General features: G+C 40.2%; 2 protein-coding genes across 2 annotated transcripts; one reads left to right on the top strand and one right to left on the bottom strand.

Annotated features, from left to right (window-relative positions):
* LOC149403239 (uncharacterized) lies at positions 1-1,737 on the bottom strand. Its single transcript, XM_089608661.1, has 2 exons — positions 1,384-1,737; positions 1-159 (listed from the first exon to the last, which is right to left on the bottom strand). The coding sequence occupies exons 1-2, from the start codon at positions 1,735-1,737 to the stop codon at positions 1-3; spliced, it is 513 nt and encodes a 170-aa protein (XP_089464787.1).
* A 6,715-nt stretch (positions 1,738-8,452) lies between these two features.
* On the top strand, positions 8,453-26,058 carry LOC149403240 (uncharacterized). Its single transcript, XM_089608965.1, has 15 exons — positions 8,453-8,767; positions 9,833-10,006; positions 10,116-10,466; positions 17,381-18,457; positions 18,543-18,873; positions 18,971-19,223; positions 19,350-19,569; positions 19,652-20,004; positions 20,081-20,557; positions 20,639-21,728; positions 21,973-22,326; positions 22,404-22,641; positions 22,745-25,218; positions 25,301-25,440; positions 25,536-26,058. The coding sequence occupies exons 1-15, from the start codon at positions 8,669-8,671 to the stop codon at positions 25,657-25,659; spliced, it is 7,755 nt and encodes a 2,584-aa protein (XP_089465091.1). The 5' UTR covers positions 8,453-8,668; the 3' UTR covers positions 25,660-26,058.
* The last annotated feature ends 623 nt before the right edge of the window (positions 26,059-26,681 follow it).

Here is a 26,681-nt window from a genome sequence, read left to right on the forward strand (position 1 = left end):
CTAGATCGAGCGCACCAGATCGGCGGTTTCTACGACGACTATGGCGTGGACGGAGAGATCTTCGACGGGATGTGGGACGACGAGGCGGGGCTCGATGGCCTCAAGCTCAGGTTCTACGAAGGAGTCGTTCGGGACGCCGACGGTTGTATTGTAAATAAGCTGTGAAATCAATTAACATCAGACAATAAGCTGTCAAATCAATTAACAGACAATATTACAAAATTTATTTACAATTTATTTGTATTGTAAATAACCTGTCAAATCAATTAACATCAGATAACGTGTAAATAAGCTCGCAAAATTTTCTCAAACCAAGTTCAAATATTTCGGAAATACAATAACTGCTATTCAATTCAGTTTATACCAAATTTTAAAAAAACCCAGCGTCATAATTTATGCGATTTTAATGAGTCATTTAGATGACTACTTTCCTATATAACTACTTTCCTATTCAGTTTTTTTTTTTAATTTTAAAAAAACTGCCGCATATAATGAGTAAGGGCAAATAAGTAACAAAAAAACAGTTAATATCCTGCCACGTAGGCGCAATGGCTATTTACAAAAAATTAACCAAATGTTGGCTAAAACGCAATTGCCACTGTTTGTAAGGCTTATCTGGCCAATTTTTTGTTTTTTTTTTCTTGCTTGCAGGTGTGTATACGCGCCCGGGACAAGAAGAAGGAAAAGAAAGAAAGGAAAGAGAGAGAGAGAGAGAGAGAGAGAGAGAGAGAGAGAGAGAGAGAGAGAGAGAGAGAGAGATAAGAAGGCCACGTGGCACTCGCACGTTATGCCACACATGAACAGGTGGCCTCACCTATGTTGGACACGTCACTCTCCAAACATCCATTCAACTTTTTCTTTCAATCTCGTCCCTCACTTTGTTGCGCATTCGTCCTTTCAAAATAAAACTTCACAACTTCGTCCTTAATTAATTAAAAATATTCTTGAAAAATAACCGAGAAAATTTTCATTAATTCTCGCTACCTTGAATATATTTAAGGGATTTTGAAATTTATTTTTACTCTCGAGATTTTTAAATTTCCGAGTATGTTCCGAATAATTTTATTCGGGAAAAATAAGAATATTATCGAGTTTACTCAAGTATTCTTATTCCGAAATTTCGTCAACCTTAAATATTATTTTTTTTACAATGTATTTAAAATTTAAGGAAGTCTCATATCCAACAAGAATTTGATTTAAAATAAAACTCGTTTATTTTATTCAAATTCACAAATCGAGCGTTACAAAAGTTTATACATTATAATCCCTACCCCCTTAGAAGAGTTTCGTCCTCAAAACTTAGAACTAGACATGGTATTTCTTTTGCATTTCGCTCTCGAGCTCCCAACTGGCTTTTTCTGCGGAGTGTCTCTTCCACAGTACCTTGACCAGAGGAATTGTCTTATTCCTTAAGACTTTCTCCTTGCGATCTAGGATCGCGACGGTTGGTTTTTCATATCTGATGTCAGAAGAAATCTCAACCTCTTGTTCGTGCAGTACATTTGAATGATCAGATATGTATTTCTGCAACATTGATATGTGAAGTACGTCGTGGAGGTTGGACATAGACGGCGATAGAGCTAGGCGATACGCTGCCTTGCCTACTCGTTCTAGAATCTCAAAAGGTCCAACATATCTCGGGCTGAGCTTTCCTTTTTTCCCGAATCTCATGACACCACGCATCAGTGAAACTTTCAAAAATACTTTTTCTCTGGCTTCAAATTCTAACGGTCTCATTCGTTTGTCTTCATAACTCTTTTGTCGACTCTGAGATGTTTTCATTCGGGCTCGATTCGTCTTAACTGTTGTTGTATGAGAATTCGACCAAAGGGAGATAACGACTCCACGAGCCGTGGAAATTTAGAACACATGCCCTGAGCATATCTTCTAATACTTGAATCGTGCGTTCACTCTGACCATCTGTTTGGGGATGAAAGGCGGTACTGAACTTCAATCATGTTCCCAAATTCTTCTTCAGAATCTTCCAAAATTTGGAAGTAAACTGAGTATCTTGGTCAGACCGTGTATGTACTTCATCTTGCGAGCTTGGTCAGTGGGAACCAAGGAATGAGCTAACCTTGCCAACGTATCGAACTTCGTCGTGTATTCCGAAAAAGACATAATGCCCTGTCGCAAGTTCATAAACTCGCGTACCTTATTCGATAGGTTTGCCTAACTTAGATACTTCCCGTGAAACAAAATGAGGAAGTGAACCCACGTCATCGTGTGGATATCCTCATACGACGCCACGATCTCCTACCAACCTTTAGCCTCATCCTCCAGCTGATTCACGACATACGCTACCCTCTCAGGGTCTGACAGCTGCATATAGTTGCAAATCTGTTGAATTCTCTTGATCCAGTTTTCGACTGTCGTGGGGTCAACGTTGCCGCCAAACAGCGGAGGCTTTTGCTTTCGAAATCTTTCATATACCGGTTCGCCTACTGGGGGAACGATATCAGGAATCCGGAAGTTCAACTCTTCTTGGAGATACACGTGTGCCTGCGGTGGATTTTCACGTCGTTCACCTTGAACTGAGGGCTCCGGGTTTGGTGGAGGTGGCGTATTCAATCTCGTCAGGAGTTCAGTGATCGTGCGATTTTGGGCTTCGAGTTGTTGTGCCAATATTTGATCTCGTTGGGCCGCGCTAGCATCGTGTCTCTCTAAGGCGCGTCTCATCTCTGTGAGATCCGCCGCAGTAGCATTTCCGGTAGGAGGGGGTCTTGTCCCGATGATATTTCCTCCCAGTTCTACATACGAGAACAAACAAGATTACACATACATTCTTACCGAAATGCGAGACATACAAACAACACACGATCAAACTAAAACTGAAACGAGATTTCATATATACATCGAGAGGGTATGAGAGAGACCATGGAAAACACCCGTGACGTGGCGGCCGCGGCCCACATCGGGAGAGTCTTGGTGGAGCGGCTCCTCTGCAGCAACATCCCGGCCGTGGCCGTGCACTACAAGAGGGACCAGAGGTATCACGGCAAGGTCAAAGCCCTCGTCGACTCTCTCTGGGAATCTGGGATCAAGTTCCTCTGACAAATATTTATTATTATTTGGACGTTGTGTACTCTTTGATGGCGCATTTTGTAGAGCCGAGAAGATTGTATGGATTTATTGTCGGTTTTGGTTGATAACCGTGATGATTATGGGGTTTGAAAATATTGAAAATAAAGTGCTGAGGGTGACGAAGCGATGAAACCTCTATTTAATGGCCGCCCGAGGCTATCTAATGAAAATTTCGAAACTTTCGTTTATTATTTGAAAAGTTTGCGAAAAATTCAAATCTCTTGTAATAGTAAAAATCCTTTTGATGCGCCAAGGCTTTCTTGTGCCTTTTGGGAAACATTGTTTTCTAACTTAGTTTTTAGCTCAAAGATGAAGAAGCAGAAGAAGAAATTATAGAGATTATTCCTAAATTACTGTCTCCTCAATACCTTTGGACTTTTTTTAATATGTCAAATTTAATCCAAAAATATGATTTCATTATATTTCTTGGTACAAAACTATATTCTATTAAATATCATTTTTTTTATAGTTTGTCTGCCTAATTTATTTATATGGTCGTTAATAATCTATCTGATTTATTGATGTTGTCGCATTACTTTTTTTTTAACTTGGAAAATCTGGATGTTGATTCAAAATTTTAAGCAAACCAAAGGAACATCAACAACTATGCATCCGAAATCAATCTCATTTTGAGCTTCTCTAATTACCGACGAGAATTTAAGTTTACTGGTCATGGCTTTAACTTTAGGATTTGAGTTTTGGTATATATTTTTTTTTGTTGTCATTTTTGGTGGAGAAGAAGAAAAAATAAAGAGGAAGAAGAAGAAGAAGAAGAAGAAGAAGAAGAAGAAGAAGAAGAGAAATCGACATGGATGCGAAGAGGCAAAGAGAGAATGATTTACTTCCATATCAACGTGCTTCACGATTCTTATCCCTCCAAAATCTCGTATATACCTAATATTTTGAAAATCTGAAGAAAAAAATGGTTTAAAAAAAATCTAGAAATTCGTTCAAAGATTTATTGACATTTTGTCTTTAATCTTCTAACGATTCTAAGAAATTCTTTGAAGATTTATTAATATTGAACATTTATTGACATCTAGAATATTTATTGACAATGATGTCAATAAATCTTCAAAGAATTTCTCAGAATCGTTTGAATATTCATTGACATTCATGTCAATAAAAAAAATGCCAATAAATCTTCAAACGAATTTTCGAATTCTTCAAACCAATTTTTATTTTTATTTTTAGAATTTGTTTTATAACTTTACAGACCAAAGAATTTTAGAATTTTTTTTATAACTTTAAAGATATTTCATTAAGAGTATTTTTGTACCAACACATATAAAGAAGTCATATTTTTTTATTAATTTTGACTTATTTGATTTTAATAATAAAGAATTGAGGATGTCATAGTTTAGGAATAATCCCGAAATCAAATGCTCAAAGATTTTTTTTGTTAAAATAATGCTCAAAGATTTTCACTTTTCCCGTGTGAACTTTATTTTAACCTACTCATATTAGACTTCTCCAACCCAAAACTCTAACCTGCAATATTTTACGCTCTAAAATGAAGTTAAATCAAACAAAGTTTTATCTCTAACTAAATACTTTATTTTTTAATACCAACAATATATGGTCTTCAATATATATTAGCAGAGGCGGGCTTACATGGCAAACGAGGGGGCCCATCAACTTTTGAGAAAATTCCACTAATAGCTCATTTTAATAAAATATAAAGTACAGCCCTTCGAACATGAACGAATACCATAATTTCATTTTCATTTTCAAAGCGATGGTTTCATCGTCTCCATCAAGACCGCCAGCTCTGTTTCCCATCCCCTCAAAGCCGCTTCTCTCCTGGCCAACCATCGAGATCGCCGGGAATGTTCGGAGTAACTCAGGCGAAGCAAGTTCAAGATCGTCATTACCAAGTGGCTTGAGTTCATTCGATTCACACTTCAAACTTAGTTTTTTGATCGAGAAGAAATATCTAGGAAATCCGTACAAAATTGACCAAAAAGTTTCAAGATGATCTCGGCCATCTAAACTAAAAAGCCCAGAACGTCACAGCGTATGGACTCAGGATAAGCGGGAGCACGTTCGGACTAAATTAATAAATTTTAATAAATAAACTAATAATTTATTAATAAATAAACTAATAATTAATAAATAAACTAATAATTGATCAATAAATGTTATAATAATTCATTAAAAAATGTACCTGACGAGGAAATCGCGGAGTATTTGAAACATGTTCTTCATCGTCGTCTTTCTCACCCCACAAGTCCTCATCTTTGTCCTCTTTGGCGTGTCCGAGTATGATGGCTTCTTTCGCCGTTGACTCTACTATGTCATCGCCTTCTGTCGGATAGAGAAATTGACTGGGTTACGTCTCTAGCAACTCAAAAAATGTGCGCTCTTCGGTCTGTGGTCTCAACATCTGAAGAATGCCCAACTACAACACAATAAACATTTGTTAATATTTTTATGTTAGAAACGTTAAGGTATTTAAGTTCAAAGTAATTACCATTTTTTTACTAGAATCTTTTCGACGTTTTTGCGGGTGACAACTCGAGTGCTGGACCATGAATGCATCCTCGGTAGTTGAACACCGGCATTTTTACTGAATTGTTGACCAAATCTCTGGGATAGCCTCCTACGCCTAGTACTAAAACGGCATGCAAATTTCCATACAACGAATAATTGACCTCCTTTTGCACCACATTCTCTTTCCCACATATAATATGAAAACTCGTAGTAGTGCGATAAATTCATTGAGAGCGACGATATAGTCTCGGCCCAGATGATGTTTCCCCAAGGCAGACTATAGAAGAACGGAAAGTCTTCAACCATATAAAGGTATTCATCGTTAATGATTATGTTGTGTTCTAGTCCGCCCATAACAAACACACACAAACTAAACTTGTAAGCATCGTCCGGATATTGAAAGTCTTCAATGTATTTAACAAGACGTCGAACTTGGCATTTGACACGTCGTTCAAGTAATTAGTTATGAGCCTATCGCTCTTTCGCTCGTCCTGCTCAGCTGCCGTCGGACCATCTTCCATAATCAAGCCGTATATTAAAGCGTACTCGAGCTGTCCAAATCTCACACATTTATTTCTCAATCCGAAATGTATCACAACCTTTTCGTTGGATCAATATTACAGAGAAGAAGACCTGTATGAGTACCGGGAAAAAGTTGAGCGTGCTTCCCTAAAAAATTGCTCGAACGGAGTCTCCGCAAGCCGATCAATTAGACTGAGATCGGTAAATTTCTCCTTCATGGTCTTCAAGTAACCCGACCCACCGTATGTGATTCGTCCCGCAAAGTTCTTCATGTAGAGGAACGTCAATTTGTCATAAAATAAAAAACACCAATTCATTAGTATATTTATCCTAAAAAAACTAATTTATTAGTATATTTATCGTAAAATATAAAAAACACCAATTTATTAGTATACTTATCCTAATAAATAAATAAAAAATCTAAAAACCCTAAACCCATCGGAGATAATCGGATTTCATTTGAAAGCATAAGAAAACATCGGAGATTATCGGAGAGCATCAGATTTTATCGGATTTCATCCGAAACCGTCGGATCTAATCTGAAGCATTCCATCGTATCTAAAAAAATCCTATCAATTTCATCGGATTTCATTCGAAACCATCATATTTTTGTATGCATTTCATCGGATTTCATCGGAGAAAACCCCCAATTCCATAACTCTAACTTTTGTAAATTGCCTAAATCCGATCCAAATCATCAAATAATAACTAATAATCACTCCAATCACCTATTGTATCTATTCTACACCAATAAAAACACGAAAGAAAGATAAAAATCTAACCTTTTTTTGTCATTTTGAACTACGGAACCTTTAACCCGATTGAGAGCTTGGAGAACCTTGAACGCCAGATTTAGAGCATAGAAGCTCGTTGGAATCACTCGGAGATGCTCGGAATCGGTCGGAGACGCTCGAAATTGGTCGGATTTTGACGGATTTGGTCGGAACGATCGGGTGAGACAAAGATGAAAAGTTTGAGAGAAATGAGAGGGAAAGAGAGAGGTTTGAGGTTTATTTGATTTTAGGGACATTTTTGTCCGAAAATGGGTCAAAAGTCCAATTTTGAATATTATTGAATTAATTGGTCTAATCTTGATATGTTTGAGATTTTTGAGGTCTACAAATTGAAATTTCTCTATCGAAAACTTAATAGTTATTGTATAATTATTACAATATATACGGATTGCACATATATTGAAAACTCTATCCTGATATATAACTATATATGTATAATAAATAATATTTTTGATATCACCCTTATTTTGAACAAAAAATAAATATCAAAAAGCTTTTATTTTAACAAATTTTTTTTTGCGAACTAACCAATATAAACTTAGACGATTGCTAACTAGCCAATATTTGATAACTTTTTGGTAAATAACTAATGATGACGTGGCATTATGTGTAGTCAACTTATGCATATAAATAACTAGTCTGGGTTATTTACTAAAAGATTACAAAAAATTTGATTATATGGAAAATAAAAAACGTAAATATGGTTATATATTTAATAGATCCTTATTTTAATATTTTAATTCTCTCCTTTTGAAATAGGAGAAACTTACAAAAACAACACTTTTTAAATGTAATATTTCAAAAATAGTTAATATTTCAAATCCTTTGAACGTTGCTTTTCAAATGATAAAAAAATATTTTTCTTTTAAATTAAAGTGTGAACAATAAATAAAATTGAAGAGAGTTATAAACAGTAAAGCAAGGTTTTTTTTTTTAAACAGTCGTAAACATCAAGAAAAAAAAAAAGTAATCGTTTACAACCGAAAAATATTAGGTTCCGCTATTTTTGTGATAAAGTATAAGAAACGGCTACCAAAGCAAATTCCACTTCAAATAGACATATTTGGGCCCAAGAGAGAGAGGCCCTGGATTACGCTTTGTTGTTGTTGTTGTTGTTGTTGTCGTATAGAATAAAAAACGACACTCTTTGCAAAATATCGCCATTGTCGTTTTCGACCGGGCCTACATAAAGCTCCCCATTTCACGAGAGAAAATGTTGCCAATCCATTCCCTCGTTCCCTTGGGAACCAACGAGTATCCATATTCATATACAGTGCTGTTCTCGAGGTTCGAATTCCCTCGTCCTGATGACGTGGCGGCCGAAGTACGACCTTCCACGTCAGCCACAGCCCTCCTAAGTCCTAACCTAACCCAAGCAAATTTCATATTCAAAAGCCACATTAACTTGCAATAATACTTTCGCGGAGAGTGTAGAGAGTGAGAGTCCTATGTTTCAAAAAAGTAAACTAAACATAAAATACTTTATCGGTCAGCGACCGTACGGTTTCTCTTTTCCATTTGATATTATTTTGCTCCATATTTTTCTCTTTTTCTTTATCACCCTTTTCATCACTCTCGCTTTTGATCTCTTCTCTCTCACACAAAGCTTTGTGACTAAGAAAACCCCCTTTGATCTTTCTTAACTTAAGCTCTCTCTTAACCCTTTGAAATCGGTTACGATCCGATCGTAGATGGGATATATAAAACTCTACTTTCATAACACGAGAGATATATGCATGTATTTATAGTTATAGATATATTTTTGTTGTGTAGATATGGATTCAAAGAAGAGAAGTGTGGCTGATCTTTTCATGGATTCAGTGTTTTCTTGGTCAGTCGGAGATATCTTCAATGAAGATCTTTTCAAGACAAAGGTTTTTTTTTTTTTTTTTTTTTTTTTTTTTTTTTTTTTTAACATATATATATATATATATATATATATATATATATTTATAATGGGGTTTCTTTGTCTTAATATGAACTCGTTCGTTATGTTTCATGTTATATGTTATGGACATGCCATTTGTGATTTTCTTATGCCTTGTGTCCCTTGACTTTCAATTTTGTATATCATCATTTTTTTTTATTTTTTTTCATCATTATGTTAGTACTTAGTAAATTGGTACAAGTACAACCATTATTCGTAATGTTATTTTAGAGTAATACTTATACCACAATTTCTTCTTCTTTTTTGTTTTTTTGTTTGTTTGTTTGTTTTTGTTTTTGTTTTTTTACAGCTTTTGCAGCTGTTTTTCCACCTTTTTTTTAACTTATTAAATAAAAGTGAAAATATTTTCATCCTACTATTTTAATGGTGATCTGATTGATAATTTAAATTCTGCATAAAAATCGTTGATGTAAAAAAAGGGTTTGTAACATGGTGTAAAGCAAAATCAAGAGCTTTGTTACATTATTAGTCAAAATCTAGGTGATATATATTTTAATTTTTTCAATGTTCAATGATTTTGTTATGCAACATTTTATTTATTTGTGCTATTTTAACATAACCATCGTAAGGGGGAAAAAGACATCTCCAATTTTTTAGTTTTATTATGTAATGTTCATTTTTAAGTTAAATGAGACGCAAGTCCTAGCTACTTTTTTTTTTTTTTTTTTTTTTTAATGGCCTAGTATATTCTTTATTTCTCAAATTTTTCCTGGTAGCATGACAAATATTAGTGACCTTGATCAAACTAAGCCGAATAATTACCTTTCAGCCAGCTCTCAATTAAGAATAGTCCCACTTAAAAAAAAAACATCCAAAGTGAAAAAGTAACTACTTGCATTTATATCAGTTTTTCATGCTTGAATAAGATGCAAGAATTCCTTTAAACATATTTTTATATCAGTTTTTCATGCTTGAATAAGATGCAAGAATTCATTTAAACATATTCATTCTTTGAAGTACTCAAGCTCTTTGGCACTATTGTGAATTATAGGTGCAAAAGATCCCTGAAACGTTTCAATCGGATAGACATTATTTTAGCTCATTTATCAACCCTTTATTGGAGGAAATTCGAGCCGAATTGCACACGAGTATGGAGTTTCTAAACCAAGCGCCTTTTGCAGAGATTAAGTATTTTCGAGAAGAAAGGCGTTCTAGACCCGGAAAGGTATTTAACTATACTATAGTATAAATAAGTCTCGAGGGAATTGGTCTACCTCATCGATTCGAATATCAATAAAATTATTTATTCGTGTTTTTCTAATCCATACGCACAGAAGGAATACATGATTGAAGTTGATTTCTGGAGAAATTCCAACAATGGCGATAAAAAAGAGCCGTATAAGACCATACCTGGCGATTTGTTTGTGGTGGCGCGTGGAAAGCCCGAGAGAGCCTCTGATCTGCAAAAGCCAGGCAATCCCTGGGCTTTCCTTTCGATCTTCGATATCAAAGGAGATGGTGAAACGAGAAACTTCAAAGCCAAGGCATCGAAGAACTTGGAACCTGGAAGTCCGATGTTTGTCGTGTTCTTGACTAACTTAATCCCGACACAGAGAATATGGGAAGCTTTGCATATGCGCACCAACCTTGAGCTGGTACAGAAAGTACTTCAATTTGATTCCGTGGTACGCTTTTTGCTTTCCTTTATTTTAACTTGCTAAGCAAGTTTTTCTTTTCTTTTCTAAAGCTATGATCTTCTGTGTCGATTTCATGATTTTGTTTAGAATGAATCCCATTTATAAACCCTGAAGTTAGGCCTTTTTTTCAAGTTGGCCTTTGAAGTATAAAAAACCTCAAATTATAATCCTTATTTTTTTTTTTTGACAAATATCGAAATTTGGAAAGCCTTGTTTGTTTAATCCTTGATGTTTCTTTATTATGTTTGAAAAAAAAAACATTTTTTTTTAAAGAAACTCATCCTTTATTAATAAAACGGCTCAACCAAAAAGATTACAGCAAAAAGAGCTGAAAAGAACTCAAAACCAGTTCCGAAAGAGCGAGGAAAAAAACCCGTACAACAGATTACATAGCACTGACCCAATCCCTACCCAGATCTGTAAGAGAAAACGCCCCAAAAACTTTACTATTAGAGTGGAGCCATAAGGCAATACAGGTGTTAATTCTGTCGATCAACTTATCCCTGTTCCAAGCCTCGTCGTTAAAAATCCAGTTGTTCCTGGCAGTCCAGATGCACCACAAAGAGGATAAAACTCCAGCCTTTGACGCTTCAACCCATTTGTCGTTACGTCCCGTCATCTCGTGGATCCGAAGCAGCCCTTCGATAGAATCAGGAAAGGTTTGGATGTTCAATTTTTGAAACAGCCATTCCCATATTAACACCGTCACGGGACAAAGGATGAAAAGGTGGTTGGCATCCTCACTCGCTCTGACGCAAAGATGGCAGAGACTTGGCATCAAAGACATATGCGGGTTAATCTTTTGAACCCGATCAGCCGTATTGACTCTGTTGAGCGCCAGTTGCCACGCGAAGACCTGGACTTTACTCGGGACTGGAGACTTCCAGACCGTCTCGAAAAAAGGAACAGAAACATATTCCCCGTCGTCTGAGAGATCAGCCACCATGGACCTCACCGAAAAATCTTCCTTGTCGCCTAACCAAACTCGGCGATCTCCGACACCTTCCCAAAGCCTAAAAGACTCCAAAGAATCCATCAAAACCGCAGCTTCACGAGATTCCCTATCCGTTAGGTTCCAGGGAAAACAGAAATCCCAATTGACAAGGTTGGGGTTTTCGGGTGAAAGAGACGCAAAACTTTGGACATTCCCATTCTTAATCGGGCATAACCTGGCCAGCCCCAGGAAACGGTCCTTGAAACATCTATCACCAGCCCAAACATCTTCCCAAAACCGAACCACTGACCCGTCTAGAACCCTCCAAGAGACACGGCTGAAAAAAACTTCCCGCACCACAGAGATCGACCTCCACGGACTGCGAAAAGAGCGATCTACCGCTACTCCCAGATCCCAACCGTTAGGAAGAGTTCCGTAAATCGCTGAGATCACCTTATGCCATAAAGCATCTTCCTCAAGGGGCAAACGCCAAAGCCATTTAGCAAGGAGCGCTGAATTCTTGTTCACAACACTTCCGAAGCCCAAACCTCCTCTTTCTTTGGATTTCGAACAAACATCCCAGGACACGGCCGCTCGCATTCGCTTCGAATCGAAAGCTTCCCAGAAAAAAGATTTTATCAACTTCTCGATCTCATCAGCCACTCCTTTCGGCATTTTGAAGATAGACATGAAGTAAGTGGGAAGGGCTGAAAGAACCGATTTGATAAGCGTCATCTTTCCTCCCTTCGAAAGAAAATCCCGTTTCCATCCGGCCAATCTTTTGGACACCTTAGCCAGCACCAGGTCCCAAAAACTTTTCCTTCTAGGGCTGTCCCCTAAAGGCATACCCAGATAACTGATCGGCCAACTGTCAACTTGGCAGCCCACAGCCCCGGCGATCGCTGTAATCTCCACCTCCGAACAATTAATTCCAACGATATTGCTTTTTTCTATGTTAATGGACAGCCCCGAGGCATAACAGAAATCCTTAACAATAGAAAAAAGAGAAACCCAATTCGACAGGTCAGCATCGCCGAAAACCAACGTATCATCCGCAAACTGAAGGTGGGACAGCTTGACAGCCCCTGAACCGATCCCGATGGCCTTGAAACAACCTCTATCCACACCTCTAGAGATACGACGCGAAAGAGCATCCGCTACTAAAACGAAAAGGAACGGGGATAAGGGGTCCCCCTGACAAATGCCTCTCGACCCGACAAATTTTTCTCGAGGTTTTCCGTTAACCAACACCAAAAACGATACCGACTCAACACAACCCCTAACCCAACTTCTCCACCGAGCATCGAAGCCTTTTTTCTCCAAAACGAAGTCCAAAAAGGTCCAACTAACCTTGTCGTATGCTTTCTCAAAATCCAGCTTTAGGACCGCTCCCTTCCTACACGCTCGATTGGTTTCTTCCACAACCTCGTTGGCAATAAGGATCAGGTTGGTAATTTGGCAGCCTTTAACAAATGCCCCCTGATTTTCACTGATCGTTTCAACCATCACCAAAGAGATTCTATTGGCTAAAACTTTCGTGATAATTTTATAGAGGCTAGTGACAAGGCTTATGGGTCTAAAGTCCTTCACTTTGCTTGAGTTTACCTTCTTAGGAATCAAACAAAGAAGAGTTTCGTTGGTGATATTGTTGACTATCCCGCTGGTCCAAAATTCTGCGAAAACTTTCACAAGATCGGCCTTGAGCACGTCCCAAAAAGTCTGGAAAAAATCAATGGTGAAGCCGTCGGACCCCGGAGACTTGCCTCGAGCACAACCGAAGACACCTTCCTTAATTTCTTCCTCTATAAAAGGTCTTGACAGCTCTCCCGCGCTCTCTAAGTCGATAGGCTGCCACAATACCTCATCCCATTCTATCGTAGCGGTCGGTTGCGCAGAGAAAAGCGAGGAAAAAAAACCGTTAATCTCCTCGACAATAAGGTTTTCGTTGTCCACTATGGATCCATCGTCTCTTTCGAGCCTCCGGATAGCGTTCTTAGATTTCCTGGCCGACATAAGGGAGTGGAATAGGCGAGAATTGCTGTCCCCTTCTTTGGCCCAAACCACCTTACCTTTGAGTCTAAGAGATCTCTCTTCTTCCTCCAAAATCCCGGCAAGCTTGGTTTTCAGAAGAGATCTCTCGTCACGAAGATCGGTGGACCAAGCCTCTTTTTCTTCTTCTACTTTATCAAGCCTCTGGATGTCTCTTATGATACACAACTTAAGACCGGACTCCTTCGATCTTTCTTCGGCCGCCCAAGGCTTGATTTTTTCTTTTAAAAGCTTAAGCTTTCGCATAAAACAAAAGCCCTCCCAACCTTGTTCCTGTTCCCTGCCCCATTCTTCTTGCACCAGTCTGCGAAACTCTTTGTTGACTAACCAAGAACTGTCAAGCCTGAACGGGCACGGACCCCACTTAACCGGGCTGGTGTCCAAGGTAATAGGAAAATGGTCGGAGACTCCTCGAAAGCGGATTTCCTGCACACAAAAAGGGAAAGAATCCCTCCACCTTTCTGTGAACAAAAACCGGTCGATCCGAGAGCAATTCGAAACTCCTCGAAATGCCGACCGTGTATAACAACCATTCGACAACGGGGGATCTATGAGCTGGATGTCGTCTATAATCTCATTAAAGAGCCTCATCGACCGCCTTGCTCTTACCGGCGAAGACCTCTCGTGGGCAAAACGCACCACATTGAAGTCACCTCCGACACACCAATCAGCCCCACAAATTTCCCCAAGCCCTGCCAACTCATCCCAAAACTGTCCACGCTCTCCCTGACGACACGGTCCATAAACACCCGAAAACCACCATGATGACTCTCCTCTAACAATCTCAATGGAAACCGAGAAAGAACCAACAAGGTTGTTAATAACACTGATTTTTCTCGAATCCCAAACCATTAAAATACCCCCTGCAGTACCACACGCTGGGAGATACACCCACTCTTTAAACCTCGAGCTCCAAATACGTCCCACAAAACTTCTATCCACCTTCGATCTACGAACCTCCTGAAGAACAACAACGTCCGGTCTCGCACTACAAATCAGAGATTTAATACTCCTCCTTTTGTCGGGGCTCCCCGTACCCCTAACATTCCAAGATAGAATCATCATTGATTACCTGATGACAACCCCTTCTCTTTGGCTTTGCCAAAAGACATCACAAATTCTAAATTCCGGAGCTCCCTGTCCCTACCCTTGATTCTTAGAGATTTGCCCGCCGACTCAGAAGGTCGGATCAAAGAAGAACACCGCTGCTGGGAGAGATCTGCGGACTCGTAAGGCAAACAAACGTCGAGGGGTTCAAGAGACAAAGAAGACTGACTTGCCCCTTCTTCAAAAGGGATCACAGCAAGCTCGTTGCCAAAAACGAGGTTAAAACCGTCCATGACTTCCTCCGGTTCATGGATTTCATCGTCGCTTGACGACGAGAAGGAGTCCTCTGACGATCCTGCTTCCAACTCGGACCCTCTATCACTATCTACCATCCCGCCTTCGTCGTCCCCGACTTCCTTATCACCCCCGAACTCCATAACACATAGCCCCTCGGCTCGGAAAGCCGACGTAGCTTCTTGGTCTTCTCGGCGCCGTCTAGAGAAGAAGCTCCCATGAATCCTGTTACGCATCAGCTCCGAGTCGCTATCGTAATCCACAAGAAAGGCTTTCTGGTTCTTGGGACTAAATTTTTTTCGGCCAAAAAATCGTCCCAACGCGCCACTGTAACAGAGAGAAAAATTTTCATCTCTTTGGGCCTCCATTTTCTCTTCAAAGATCCAGAAGGGTTAGAACGTTCCTCAGGAGCAGAGATAGTCCCTCTTGGATCACCTGAACAGACAGGCCCATTCGCATGATCTATAAAGCCCAAATCAGACTTAGGGCTCTCAGGTGTCTTCCGGGTTGGGCCAATAGAGGGAAACGGGCCTGAAGGGGGTAAAGGGCCCACATAGGAACAACTGCCCTTCTCCAAAATAGCAGGGACACGTGGAAAGGGGATAGATGAGTCACCTACCCTGGGTTGGGTTCAGGAATAAACGCTCGCTTCTCCAGAGCGAATTCCTTCGAAACCACAATACCCTTGTTTTCTACTGGGAAAAGGTCACAAACTTTAACTGAACCGTTATTATCTCTTTCTCCAAAGCAGAAATCATTAGCCACCTGTTCCGAGGCATTAGATGATTTCTCTTTCTCAGAAACGATACCCACTGAGAGCGCGCGTGGTGGAACACTCGCTGAGAAGTCCGAGAATCTTTTTCTAAAACCAGTTTGTCGACCGTTGTTCTTCCGACCTTGAAGGCCATCGGAGATGAGAAAACACGAGACGACTAACCTTCCTGAAGCACACTCCAATACCATAGGTTGGGACAGAAAGTCTTTCCCCGGCGATTTCACTTTCAGTTTGGCGAACCTCAGAAAAGAGAGATCTCTCGTGCACTTCGCTACCTGAAGCAAACCACCACACTTCTCTCCAATCCTCTGAAACACCTCCTCCGACCATAGGTTGGGTGGGATTCCCGCGATCCCAATCCAAAGATCTAAGTCAAAGACGTCTGAGACCTGAAGATGGTCTTCGGCTTTCCAAGAGGAGAGAACCGCCACTCTCTTGCTTCTATCAAAAATATTTCTAAGACTTGAAATTTTATCTTTTTCCTCAAGACCATGGCACCAAAGCAAAGCTTTGTCACTCCCAAAGGGAGTATAAGGACAGTCTCGATCTAAAGATATGCTCAAGTCATCGAAAATAAATTTCCAATAGACTGAGGGCGAGAGTTTGTGAACTGTGACCGCAAGGTTCCAATCCTTCTGAAAAGCTTGCGAAGGAACAGGGGGAGCAAGACACTGAGCTGTGAGCGCTGGCTCTCGAGGACACTGCTGCTGCATAAGACTTCGAAGAAGAAACCTCTGAAAAAGGTTGTCGTTGTCTAGCGCTTTCCCTCCACCCATTCAAGAGACCACTAAAAGAACCAAACAAGCTCTTCCATCCTCTGCTCTGCGAGCCTTCTGGGACGAGGATGGCTCAGCTATTCCCTCCCGAGATTTTGAGAATCCGAAAACACCTACCTCTTCTGTTGACAAACACATCAGCGATTATCGCATAACCATTGCCATTGAATTTCCTTCTGAAAAGCTCTGGTTTGGTGTTTGCCAGCAAAGAAGGGAGGATGTCACATAGCCAGAAGAGAGCATTCCTATGCAAAAGAATGCTGTAAGAATTGGGACCCATCCTCTCAACCATTCTAACGATACTTCCATCTTTGCCGATTGCCAAAGAAAAACTTTTAGCATCGGATTGGAAAGAAGTACAGAATTGGTTGTTCCTATAGTTTGCCATAGGGAGGACAAAATTCAGGAAAAGGCAGAGAGGAGAGAGGAGAGAGAAGAGAGCATTTTTTGATCAACTCGCAAGAAACATCGGGAATGAAAAAAAAAACATTGTTACCTTTTCTTTTGCTATAGTTGCTCTTAACTTGTTAAAAAAGTTTCTTTCTAGTGCTTTTGTTCTGTGTTAAATTGATCATTTTGTTTAGGACGAATCTTATAAATACTTCCTGAAGTTTTACTCCTTTTCTTAAGTTGGCCATTAAAGCATTAAATATCTTTAATTTAAGCCTTTTAATGTTTAGAAAATTATCAATATTTATAATCCTTCTTTAACCCGCAAAGAGTTGGTCTAGTGCGGCCCGTGCGAGGGTCTCCTAGTCAAACAAACTGCCATAGCCTAGTGGAATCAGTTGGGCGTAACCGTTAACTTGCTAAACAAGTTTCTTTCAAAACAATCATGTTCTATTATAGCCCTTAATTTCTTGACTTTATTGATAGTCGATGAAGTTCGACCTAATTTATTTTCAAGTGGGCCCTTAAAGTATATAACATCTCAAATTCAATCCTTTTAATGTTTAGAAAGTTATCACTATATGAAAATTTTATTTTAATATTTTAATAAAACTTTGGTAACTCTTTTTCATAACAGGGTAAGCGAAACTGCAACGGCTGTTCGAACTTGTACGAGAGCGCTGAGGGGGATTTGGCGAAGAATTTGACGTCAAGTCTAAACGAGTCTCAGGCGAGAGCGGTCCTTTCGTGTCTCCACATGTTGAAGTGCAAGAGAAATCCCGCTTTCGAACTTATCTGGGGTCCTCCGGGGACGGGGAAGACCAAAACTATCAGCGCTCTTCTTGTTTCCCTCTTGGCAAGGAACTGCAAAATCCTAGTTTGTGCCCCGACAAATGTTGCGATCACCGAAGTGGTCTCTAGGGTTGTGAAAATGGTATCAGAAGAGCGGAACTCTCTAGGAGATATCCTTCTAGTCGGGACTAAAGAGAGGCTCAACGTTGGGTCGGACGTCGAAGTTGTGTATTTGGATCATCGAATGGAAAAGCTCGCAGGTTGCTTCGGACCGTTCAACTCCATGATCGATCTTCTCAAGAATTGTGTCTCGCGGTACCATTGTGAAGCCGAGAAGGGAAATAATCCGAATTATTCGTTTCTTGGGTATTTTAAAGAGAGATTCGATTCTGTCTTCACCGAGCTTAAACGCTGCATAAACATGATATGTACACATGTACCAGAAGCGTACATTACGAGAAGTAACATCCAAAATATTGAGCACGTAATTAGCTCGTTCAATTCTTTCCGATCTTCATTGCTTCAGTATGGCCTCATTTCTGAATCGCTGGAAAAGGCTTTTTCTCCATCAGAAGATACCGGAGCCTTGTCTGCCAATGAGGATTTGCTGTCTTCAAAGAAAAACGAGTGCCTCTGTGTTCTGATAACTGTCCGAGACTGCTTGAGCAGACTTGGGCTCTCGAGCCTGAAGAGCGAAAAGAGTATAAAGAAGTTCTGTTATCAAAGAGCCTCGCTGATATTTTGCACAGTCTCTTGCTCCTCCAAGCTTCACAAAATGGAATTCAAGCCGACCATTCTTGTCATCGACGAAGCCGCGCAGCTAAAGGAAAGCGAATCGACCATTCCTCTTCAGCTTCCGGGTCTAAAGCACGTCGTTCTCGTCGGCGATGAATGGCAATTACCGGCGACTGTTAAAAGCAAAGTACGCCTTCTTTTTTCTAGCATCAAATAAAAAAAATATAATTTGCTTCAACATTTTTCCTTATTATTTTTCTAATATTGTATAGGTTTCGATGAATGCCGGGTTTCAAAGAAGCTTATTCGAGAGGCTGAGCCTGCAAAATCACCCGAAGCACCTCCTGAGTGTTCAATACAGAATGAACCCATCGATAAGCTTTTTCCCGAACTCAGAATTCTATCGGAACCAGATTCGTGATGCAGACATAGTCAGGCAGAGAATGTATGCAAAGCAGCAGTATCTCCCGGGTCCCATGTTCGGTCCCTACTCTTTTATAAACATAATCGGAGGAAGAGATGAAAAGGACAATGACGGACACAGCAGGAAAAATAACATCGAGGTCGCCGTCATCGTGAAGATCGTGCAGAATCTTCACAAATGTAAAAACTTAGTGTATTACACTCAATTAAAACATATGTTTTTTTTTTCCTTTCGTTTTTTTGTTGAGTTTGTTGTACTTTATATTTCTATACACAGCTTGGTGCAAGTCCAAGAGAGACCTCAGCGTCGGTATCGTGTCTCCCTATGCTGCTCAAGTACGTGAGATTCAGAAAAATCTTTATAGGTTTGATAACAACAAAGGGTTTCAAGTGAAGGTTAAGACTGTGGATGGTTTCCAAGGAGGCGAAGAGGACGTGATAATAATGTCCACTGTGTGTTCTGGTCAGCGTGGTTCGATTGATTTCATATCGATGCCTCAGAGAGTCAACGTTGCTATTACACGGGCGAGGTATGTGTTTTACTTCTCCTAATTGAGCTAGGAAGGATAAGTATAGTAATTTCATTTCTCTAGTCTTGTTTTACGGGCAAGAGAAGATACTTCGATAGTGAACCGAGGCATTTTCCGTGTCTCCAGGGAGAATCTTTGGATACTCGGGGACGAAAGGACTTTAACTAAGCGACAAACAGTTTGGCGTGACATTGTCCTTGATGCGAAGAATCGAATGTGCTTTTTCAACGCCGATAGTAACTACGATTTAGCCAAGGCTATAACGGAGGCGAAGAAAAAGTTAGGACATTTTGATGATATGCTCAAAGCCGATCCCGATCTTCATTTGAAGAGTCCCAAGTGGAAGGTTATACTTTTCACCATATATATATATTTATTAATTTTTGTTTTTTAATGCATATTCACTGTTTGCTTTGTTGTCTTTAAAGGTCTTTTTGACAGACGAATTCCTAAGGTCCGTCAAAAAGCTTCATATCGGAGGAAAGGAGAAGGTTAAAGACCTCGTCATTAAGCTTTCCAATGGTGAGAGACCAGGGAGGCTTATCGTGGAACATCAAGGAAGCTCTACAATGGAGATTGCGTATTTTAAAGTTATCAGTCTCTGCGCTGTCACCACGGTTGACATACTCCAAACTGGCTCGGGTTACGTCCAAGTTTTGAGAATCTGGGACTTGTTGGTTCATCCGAACATTTCAGAACTCGCTGAAAAACTCGACTCCATTTTCCAAAAGTACACCGACGAGCATATCAATCTCTGCAACGAAAAACCGCTTTTCCAAGGGTAAGTTTTACTTTTCTTTTATCAATTTTTATTTTCTTTCTTGTCCGACAAGCATTTATTTTTTCTGTTTACACAGGAAGTTGGAGATACCCATGAGTTGGTCGACCCCTACGAAAGTCGTACGTTCAAAGGATCTTTCGCTTTCTTGCGCTGAGAATCCATTGGGGATGAAATTCTATGCTCTGTCAAACTGTGTGTTAATGCACATGCTGTCGAACCGCGACCCCCGAGAAATGGACCTTCTTTCCCAAATACCGGACCAACAAAAGGAGATCATCTTGTTACAGAGGAGTGCTTTCGTACTAGGACGGTCAGGGACAGGGAAAACTTCCGTGCTGATCATGAAATTGTTTCAAAATGAATACTTGCACGGAAAAAACGTTGATGGACTTCACGGGCTCGAGAACAGTGGATTCAAACCAGTTGGTCCAGACCAAACGGCTGTGAAAAAGTCGTTAGCTGCTGATGAAAAAGTGTTGAGGCAGCTTTTTGTGACTTCAGATCCAAGGCAATGCAATTTGACAAAACAACATCTTTCGTCCTTGAGACAGAGGTAAATTCAGTTGAGTAGTATTGCACACTGGATGTTGTATCTTGATTTTTATTTTTATTTTTATTTTTTGTTTTCTTGCAGTGGCTATTTGGCAGAAAGCAAGCCTAGTGACGTGGATGACATCGATTACGAGGAAACAGAGTTCACGGACGGTTTTTGTCCTGATTCTTACCCTCTCATCATAACATTCCGTCAGTTCTTTCTGATGCTCGACGGAGCGTTGAGTAAATCTTATTTCGAAAGATTTTCTGACAAGTCGGAAGTTTCCCAAAGTTCAAAACCGAAAGAAGTCGATCGGGAGAGGTTTAGCTCTCACTATTGGCCTCGTTTCGATCCCCGTTTCACGAAGAAACTAGATCCTTCAACGGTCTTTACCGAGATAACGTGTCGCATCAAAGGAGGCACGCAATCGATTGAAGCATTTGACGGAAAAATCTCTAGGGAAGACTATGTAACATCGATGAAGGAACCGGGGCTGGGTCTTAGTAGGAAGAGAAGAGAGACGATTTACGACATGTTTTTAGTCTACGAAGAGACAAAGATGAAGAACGGAGAATTCGACATGGCCGATCTCGTCAACGACCTTCATGCCCGGCTGAAACACGAAAGGTACAAAGGTGAAGCGATGGATTTTGTGTACGTCGACGATGTTCAAAGCCTCACGATGACCCAATTTGCGCTGTTCGCACACGTTTGTGAAAATGTTGAAACCGGTTTCCTTTTCTCAGGCGACACATTGAAAGAAAACGCTAGCAGTGCTGCGTTTAGAATCCAAGACATGAGATCTATATTTCACAAGAGCTTTGTCCAGAAACAAAACAAAGGTGGTCAATCCACGAGCATGCTTAATTTGACTCAGAATTTCCGAGTTCATTCGGGTATCCTGAAACTGTCTCAGAGCATCGTCGAGCTTCTCTACCACTTCTTCCCTCTATCAATCGATATTGTGGAGCCTGAAACCACGAGCATGACCGGCGATCCTCCTGTTTTACTTCTAACTCGAAACCACGAAGACTTTCCCACAAAGCTTTTCGGAGACAACAGTTCTGGTTTCGGAGCTGAACAAGTGATTATGGTCCGAGATGAGTCTGATCGGATGAAAATCAAGGACCGCATTGGAAACCGAGCTCTCGTCCTCACCATGGCAGAGTGTCGAGACCTGGAATTCGAGGTAACTTGAATAATTTGTCAAAAATGTTGGGCATATATGGTTTTTCGGATGAACATTTTTTTAAATAATGATTTTTGTAGCTTTAGATATGTAATTGAGAATTTCTGATGTCTACCTAATATATTAATTTCATAATTGAGCATCTCTATGAAATTGAATGTGAAAATCACCAAAGCAAGTAAAAGCTTCTTCAATCAAGTAATTTGTAACTCCATGGTTGTGTCTCTCTTTTTTTTTTTTGTAGGATGTGTTATTGTACAACTTTTTCGGGTCATCGCCTCTGAAAAAAGAGTGGGTCGTTATCTATGAGTACATGAAGGATCATGGATCATTTGACCCCACAATTCATAGGTCTCCGGATTCGGATTTAGATGATTCAAAATACAACATCTTGCTGTCCGAGCTGAAGCAACTGTACATCGCCGTTTCAAGAACGAGGCAAAGGCTGTGGATTTGGGACGACGATGAGCTGTCGAAGCCCATGTTCGAGTGTTGGAAGGCAAAGTCCCTTGTGCGAGCATGCAAAATAAACGACCCAATCGCTCGGGAAATGAAATCCTCTAGTGCTTCCAAGGACTGGAAGAGTCGCGGTATCAAGGTATTATCATGGTACACTTTTTTTTTTTCTTTTTTTTTTTCAAACGTTCATTAACATCAAAGCTTTCTGTTCACTAGTTGTATCACAAGTACAACTACGAAATGGCCGCGATGTGTTTCGAGAAAGCTCACGACTCGGTTTGGGAAACAAAGTGTAGAGCTAGTAGTCTCGTGGTAAAGTACGACAGCATTCGTTCTTCGAACCCCGAAGAAGCTAATTCTCTCCTGAGCAAAGCCGCCAAAATGTACAACGACATCGACGAGGTTGATTCTGCTGCTAAATGCTTTGAACTTTCGGGTGACTATGAAAATGCAGGTAACTTTCTAGCAAGAAAGTTTACTATAGCATATTTCCATATTTGCTGTGTTGAATTTCCCTATTTGGTAACTAAGTCACTGTAACTTATTGATTTATTCAGGCATGATTTATTTGGAAAGTTCCGATTTCCGAAAAGCCGGTGAATGCTTTTCTTTGTCTGGCTGCTACTACATGGCCGCTGAAGCCTACGCCAAAGCCAATCTATTTTCTGAGTGTTTAAACGTTTGTGTCGAAGGAAAATTATTCGATGTCGGCTTTGAATACTTGCGGAAATGGAAGCAAAGCCCTCGGAAAAAAAGTGAAGAAGAAGAGATGAAGAGAATTAAACAGGAGTTTCTGGAGACCTGTGCTGTTCATTATTACGAGGTCAATGACAGGAAATCTATGATGAAAGTGGTTGAAGATTTTGTTTCAATGGAATTGACTCGCAACTTCTTGAAGTCAAATGGTTGTTTGGACGAACTTGCGTCGTTGGAGGAGAAGTTGGGAAACTTTGTGGGAGCTGTGGAAATAGCAAGGCTCAAAGGAGACGAGTTACTCGTTGCAGATCTCCTTGGAAAGGCCGGGAAATTCGGAGAAGCGAGCAAGGTTATCCTCTCCCACGTGCTTGCTGACTCACTATGGTCGTCAGGGAAAAACGGATGGCCATTAGTGCTCTTCGAAAACAAGGACAAGCTCTTATCTAAAGCTACATCGTTTGCATCACATATGCCACGCGAGTTTTTCGAGTCTGTCCAGCTAGAGGTTGCTGCGTTGAAGAACAATACGAGCAACTTGAATCTAATGAACACTTGTCAGAGCCACGGGAGCATCACGGGCGAAATAGTATCTGCTCGGAGGATTGTCGACGCTCATCTTGATTCTAACCCTGCGATGTATCTTTGGGGAGAAACTCCGGTGATCCTTGTGATTTCGAAAGACCGTGTCTCAGTAGATTCTCTGGTCCATTTCTGGAATATATGGAAGGAGAATATTGTTAAGGTTTTCGAATATCTCAGACACGTAGAGAATGGAGGTTCTTATAGAGTTGGAAAGCACGGAGAATTTTGTATGAGCTTCTTAGGTGTCTGGAGACAAATACAGGGTTCGAGTGAAAATTATATCCTCCTGAACTCCGATGCTAGCTGGGCGCTAAACGCCGAGAAAAAACCAGTTCAGAGTAGCGCAAACTTGGTCTGTATCGATTCTTGTCAATTCGTTTATGCCGCTCGGAGCTATTGGTCTACGGAAGTGATCGGTGTCGGTTTCAAAGTTCTTCGCAAGCTATTAGCAATCTTTGCCAACACGAAACCAAAACTGGAATTAGTTTCTCATAATTGTAGTATTCTTATCCTCGTCTACGAGATTGCAAAATTTCTTTCCGGGTCCGAGTTTCTGAGGAGAACGAGTGAAGAATCGGAGGGTCTACAGAAGTTCATCACGCTTTCGATTGACGATTTTTTTAGTAACGTTTCTCCTTTGGATCGGACAAAGGACTTCACGGAAAACATTGCTTTGTACAGAGAGACGGATTGCTGTGGGAATTTCCTGAAGCAAGTCGTGATTGAATACTGTGACCCGAGGAACGAAGTGTCTCATGGGAAAATCGGAAGCACTTCAATGATCGTTCTCGGGTCTCGCAAGCTGAGTGACGAGATGTACAAGAAGGTTTTAGGAAGAATGGCAGACCAAAAGAATCCATCGTGGAACGCTTTCTTCACGGCTCTCTCTCTGTCCGGAGGATCACGGTTCCCGAGTCGAGATCTTGTCTCGACGTGTCAAGAGGCTTTGTCGAACTCGTTCAAAGCAAGGTTCGAGGTCGGAAAGGATTGTATATCCCCGGAGTGTTTCGTGTATCTTCTCGAACGCCTTCTGATTTGGGCGTCCTCGTTTCAGGGTTACTTCGTGACTTCGAGATCTTCTTTCGTTGAGTGGCTTGTCCACGAAGATATCGAAACGGGGAACCGATCGGTTCCTAATCCCAACGCAACAGTCGATTTCCAAGCCTCTATTATGAGCGCGCTCCATTTCGTGATCGATGTTGTTCAGACGTGTCTCCGCGACAAAGCGCAAATGATCGAATGGATCGGACGGTGTGGAAAAAAAGCAGACGAGTTTTACTCGCCGCTCGTGACAAGGATGGTCGTGATCGTGTGCCTTCTTCACGCGAATTTCGGGATGTGTTTGGATTTTCTTTACGAACTGCTTGGGAAGAGCGACGTCTCCAAAAACCTTCCACCGGAATTTTGCGATGCAATAAAATCTCGATTCCTTCGCATAAATCTAGATGTTCTAGCCGAAGCATTTCAGAAGCTGGGAGATCCAATGGTGATCGTGATGTTGAGGGACGATTGCCCGAGAAAATCGCTCCCCGACGGTATAGTCGTGGGTCTGAACGTCAATTGGTGCAAAACAAACATACTCAGAGAATTGTTCCCGAGAAAGTCGGACTCTACAAGCAGTTCCACTGCAGAGATTAGCGATGCTGCCTCGTCGGTCGATCTTATAAACTTCTGGAAGGTATACGATGACTTGAACTTTGGAGGAGCCGAAGCGTCTTTCTTCACGAAAATAAGAAAAATCACGTCGAAGACGGTAATCATCAAAATCAGAGTTGAAAACAGTGTCTTTATCTGTCTTTTTTTTTTTCACACATTACTCGCAATATTGTTCTCAGATGGAAATCCAGAAACATATAAAAATGTTAACGAATGCGATAAGCCTCTCAACTATCGACCATGAAGTAAAGCAGTCAATGTCTGAAATCAGCGATATGATCGATGAAATGAAGCGCCTTGATGCTGCATTTACTTCAATGTTAGTCAGAATCTCTTCAAGAGCTTCGTTGCTCTCTCGTGGTTTTTTTTTTTCTTTTCTTTTCTTACTTCTTAACTCGTTCACTTTGTTTATAGGAACCAATCTACGGCGCAAGAACTTTCGATGAAGTGGCAGTCAAGGCGGCCCCGAATGGATAAGGTAGTGGAAAAGCTATTACACCAACAGAAGAATGAAAAGGCAGGCTGTCACATTCAATAGTGTTTTAAACCTTGGAAAACTATATATATATATATGTCAGGGAATTGGTAAATTTGTATTCTTGAATGTCTATGTTTACTTTCTGCTGAGATTTATAAGACTTATAAAATGAAACCCAACTCTTCTTGAAACTTAGCACCAACAAAATGAGGTTCTTCATATTCCTATTGATTCTGTTTAAATGATTATATCAAATTCAACGTCTCTCTTTGGAAATGAGAGTAAGGTTGACTAAATTCTTTTTAAAATCCACGAGAGATATCTGCTTAAATCTCTGCGTGTACTATCATGGACCATATTTGGTGAGGCTCGGAACAGTTGGGTGTTAAAGCGCAGAGTCGGGGATTTCAATTCCGGTGCAACTGAATGTTCATTCGGGGCTCTTAGTAGCCAAGTTCAAGAATAACACTGTTATAGAATATTAGAATATTACAATATTATGATAGAGATTATAGAGAATATTACGTAGTTATTAGGGAGATTATCACGTAGTTATTAGGCTGATTACATAATATTTGCTAATTACTACTTTCTTGTACGTTAAGCATATATACATCCGAAACGTGAATAAGAAATCACAACATTTTTCTCCAATTCTTCTCTGATTACAAACACCAACATCATCATGGAAAACGACAATCTCAGTGTCATCTCTAGCTTGGTGAAAGGCGGTCCATGCCCGGATCGGAGGCTTTATCCTCTTTTTATTTCGATAATTTCATTAATTCCTTATTTTAAGTCTGTTGTGTTTAAGTGGGGTTAGCAGAAACTGGAACAAGGTAGCCCATGAAGTGTGTCTCTCAAGTTTCTGGTTCTTGTAATCTCGGGAAGTCCCGCCCCTTAGCGGGACATTGTTTCATTAATTGAACAAAATCGGAAGTATTAGAAGTAGTAGGTAAAAAAAAATGGTGAATTGTGTCATTCATGTTCATTTCTCATTTAAAGCGTATAATGTAATTGTATAAAAATTAAAAATATAAAACGTGATTTTATGTATGTGATTTTCTTCTCAAATTACCGTT

This window comes from Urtica dioica, chromosome 3 (genome assembly GCF_054948205.1).
Source record: "Urtica dioica subsp. dioica isolate 48M chromosome 3, U.dioica_male_clone48M_v1_H2, whole genome shotgun sequence".
Taxonomy (NCBI): Eukaryota; Viridiplantae; Streptophyta; class Magnoliopsida; order Rosales; family Urticaceae; genus Urtica; species Urtica dioica.

What these genes read in the sequence shown, in the direction of transcription:
- LOC149403239 (XM_089608661.1), bottom strand. Translation starts at nt 1,737, where the DNA reads ATGAGACCGTTAGAATTTGAAGCCAGAGAAAAAGTATTTTTGAAAGTT. An exon ending in AGACAATTCCTCTGGTCAAG is followed by an intron (nt 160 to 1,383) that starts GTACTGTGGAAG and finishes TTGATTTCACAG; the next exon opens with CTTATTTACAATACAACCGT.
- LOC149403240 (XM_089608965.1), top strand. Translation starts at nt 8,669, where the DNA reads ATGGATTCAAAGAAGAGAAGTGTGGCTGATCTTTTCATGGATTCAGTG. An exon ending in TACTTCAATTTGATTCCGTG is followed by an intron (nt 10,467 to 17,380) that starts GTACGCTTTTTG and finishes TTTTCATAACAG; the next exon opens with GGTAAGCGAAACTGCAACGG. An exon ending in CTTTCGTCCTTGAGACAGAG is followed by an intron (nt 20,558 to 20,638) that starts GTAAATTCAGTT and finishes GTTTTCTTGCAG; the next exon opens with TGGCTATTTGGCAGAAAGCA.